The following is a 1,230-nucleotide window of genomic DNA, read 5'->3' on the forward strand; positions in this document are numbered from 1 at the left end:
TTTCACCGTGTTAGGCTGGTGTGGAACTCCTGACCTCGTGATCCGTCTGCCTCGGCCTCCCAAAGTACTGGGATTATACAGGGGTGAGCCACTGCGCCCGGCCTGTATATATGTTTTGAGACAGATTCTTGCTCTGTCGCCCGGGCTGGAGTGCAGTGGCACGATCTCGGTTCACTGCGACCTCTGCCTCCCGGATTCAAGTGATTCTCCTGCCTCAGCCTCCCTAGTAGCTGCGACTACAGGCTTGAGCCACCACACCTGGCTAATTTTTGTATTTTTAATAGAGACTGGGTTTCCCCATGTTGGCCAGGCTGGTCTCAAACTCCTGACCTGCCTGCCTTGGCCTCCCAAAGTGCTGGGATTATAGGCGTGAGCCACTGCCCATGGCCCACATATATATTATTTCTGACTTCAGCAAGATCTATAACCACCTTTGTCTTTACCTTTATCCTTAAAGTGTTTTTAGAAAACCGGACACAAGGAGCACAATTAATATTACTGAGTAACTGAAATCAATATATCAATTATACTAAATACAAGGAATATAATAAAATGTGCAGTATTTTATAATAAAAACATGCATGTTATATTTATTTTTTACTTGTTTATTTTATTTTTATCACAATTTAACTTACTTGGCCTTTTTGTTTACCGCTTATTAGGACTCTCTTCAGCTTCTGGACACCTCACTATCCTATTATGTCTTTGTGTGAAGACATGCTGCTTTGTAATTATCGAAAGTGTCGCATCAAACTCTCTGGCTATGCATGGGTCACTGCCTGCTCTCACATCTTCTGTGATCAGCATGGCAGTGGTGAGTTTAGTCGCTCACCAGCTATCTGTCCTGCCTGCAACAGTACCCTTTCTGGAAAGCTAGATATTGTCCGCACAGAACTCAGTCCATCAGAGGAATATAAAGCTATGGTATTGGCAGGACTGCGACCAGAGATTGTGTTGGACATTAGCTCCCGAGCACTGGCCTTCTGGACATACCAGGTTAGTGCTTAGTCTAGTTTCTCTTGAACATATAATTTCAGGCATTTGTGGGAGCTTCTAGTGTCTTTCCTTCATTATTTTATATTTATTTTTTATGAGTATACGAGAAAGTCTCTTCTTACTAGCTTGTTTTGTTTTCAAAAGCAATAATGTTTATTGTTGAAAATCCAAAGGAAGAAAAGTAAAGCACTCATAATTCCATCACTCAGAGATAACCATTGTTGATATTTTGGG

At 42.1% G+C, this 1,230-nt stretch overlaps 1 protein-coding gene across 3 annotated transcripts in view; it reads left to right on the top strand.

The window, feature by feature from the left end:
- CCNB1IP1 (cyclin B1 interacting protein 1, E3 ubiquitin protein ligase) overlaps positions 1-1,230 on the top strand; it is a 21,321-nt gene that overhangs the window by 15,306 nt on the left and 4,785 nt on the right. For all 3 annotated transcript variants that reach the window (XM_011957929.1, XM_011957931.1, XM_011957928.1), the window contains one exon: positions 663-996. In XM_011957929.1, the coding sequence (XP_011813319.1) occupies positions 700-996 (297 nt within the window). In that variant the 5' untranslated portion in view covers positions 663-699. The remainder of the gene's footprint in view (positions 1-662; positions 997-1,230) is intronic.

This window comes from Colobus angolensis, unplaced genomic scaffold (genome assembly GCF_000951035.1).
Source record: "Colobus angolensis palliatus isolate OR3802 unplaced genomic scaffold, Cang.pa_1.0 Scaffold451, whole genome shotgun sequence".
In the NCBI taxonomy this organism is placed as follows: domain Eukaryota; kingdom Metazoa; phylum Chordata; class Mammalia; order Primates; family Cercopithecidae; genus Colobus; species Colobus angolensis.